Source organism: Talpa europaea (genome assembly GCF_964194135.1).
Source record: "Talpa europaea genome assembly, chromosome: 1".
NCBI lineage: Eukaryota > Metazoa > Chordata > Mammalia > Eulipotyphla > Talpidae > Talpa > Talpa europaea.
Genome location: NC_140073.1, coordinates 10,712,489 through 10,714,200, shown reverse-complemented (window position 1 = coordinate 10,714,200; position 1,712 = coordinate 10,712,489). Strand labels below are relative to the sequence as shown.

Sequence of the window (1,712 nt, the reverse complement as noted above, 5' to 3'; positions counted from 1 at the left end):
ACATTTATTTATGCATTCATACAGTCAATTACTCACTCCATGAACATTCCTATTAAACTGTTCTTGGTCAGAACCTGTATGAAAGAATCCAAACGTGTTAAAAAAAATCATGAAGATATTCCAAATATATAGATAAATAATCTTTCATTCTTCTGTATATTTTTCAAAATTTTTACCAGATTGAATTCTATTTTTATTATGTTTACTTTTTTATATAAACTATGTGATGTATACTATTTTATTCATAAAGGAGGATAGTCTGTAGGTATGAGTCATTGAAAATAGATTCATTTATCTGGTGTCAAAGCATAGTAAATAGACTAATATTTAAAAGAGTCTGAAAGTACATCATAAGCATAAGTGATTAACTTCATAAAGGGTAATATGCAGAGTGTGATGTTTCTATGATAACTGTTTGGCAAGTAGAAAAAACACCACACTATTTTTTAAGGAACAATTTATTCAGTGCTGCAATCACATCCTTGTTTCGAAGGCTGTATGTCAAGGGATTAAACATGGGCATCACTATTGTGTAGAAAAGAGAGAGTAGTTTGTCAATTAATGCAGAATGATTGGATTTGGGCCTGAAGTAGGTGATGGAAGCAGACCCAAAGAATAGAACCACAACTATGAGATGGGAAGAACAGGTGGAGAAGGCTTTGGCCCGTCCACTGGCTGTTGGCAGCTTCAGAACCGTGGAGATGATTTTGCTATAAGAGATAAGTATCAACAAAGTATAGCAATGATTTTGCTATAAGAGAAAAGTAAGCAACAATCACCAAAGTTGCTATATAAACATAGATCTCATGCAGAGAAGTGTCCCCGCAGGCCACCTTGATGACTGGGAGGATGTCACAGAAGAAGTGTTTGATTTGGTTGGAACTACAGAAATGCAGAGAGAATATCAGGCTTGTTTGTCCTATCTGGATTGGGATTCCGGTGACCCAGGCACCAACAGCCAACTGGACACACATCTTGTGGTTCATGACCAGAGGGTAGTGCAGAGGGTTACAACTGGCTACGTAGCGGTCGTAGGACATCACAGCCAGCAGGAAGCACTCAGTGGTCCCCAACATAAGGAAGAAGCACATTTGGGTGGCACACTCCACCTTAGACAGGCTTCTGTCCTGAGTCCACAGGTTCTTCAGAATCCTAGGAAGGGTGAGTGACACACAACAGATTTCCAATGAGGAAAAGTTTGCCAGGAAAAAGTACATGGGTGTCTGCAGTGCAGAATCAATCCTGGTTAATAATATGATGAGGCTATTTCCAATTAAGATAATTATGTAAATCATGGCAAATACCCCAAATAGTGACCCTTGCAGGCAGTTGAAACTTCTCTCTCTATGTACATGTAATTGATGATATATGCAATTGTGTGTATGGTTTAAAATAATTTTCTCTTTAACTTCTTTATCTATGGATGTGCTCATAAAGAACTGAGTTCCTTCTATGCTTTGAATAACATAAAAGAAACACTGATGATAGAAAGACCAGGTTTAAGGAATAGGACAAAATATTTCTATGCTTGGAAATAGTCACCTGGACCAAACTGTTAATTGCTATATTCATCAAAAACTGCTTGAATTAAAAACTATGAATTAGTTATAGAGACAGAAGCATACCATATTGTCTAGTAATATTGAAAATTTTTACATTATTGATTTTTCCTAATATATCTTTATTATTTGTTGATACAAAAAGTAAATTTT

The 1,712-nt window shown here is 35.9% G+C and overlaps 1 protein-coding gene across 1 annotated transcript; it reads right to left on the bottom strand.

The window, feature by feature from the left end:
• Positions 1 to 439: 439 nt before the first annotated feature.
• LOC311169476 (olfactory receptor 10AG1-like) lies at positions 440 to 1,433 on the bottom strand (the record flags this gene model as incomplete). Its single annotated transcript, XM_084231448.1, is given in 2 exon segments — positions 440 to 737; positions 739 to 1,433. Coding segments are annotated over 2 exon segments (993 nt in total).
• Positions 1,434 to 1,712: the final 279 nt, after the last annotated feature.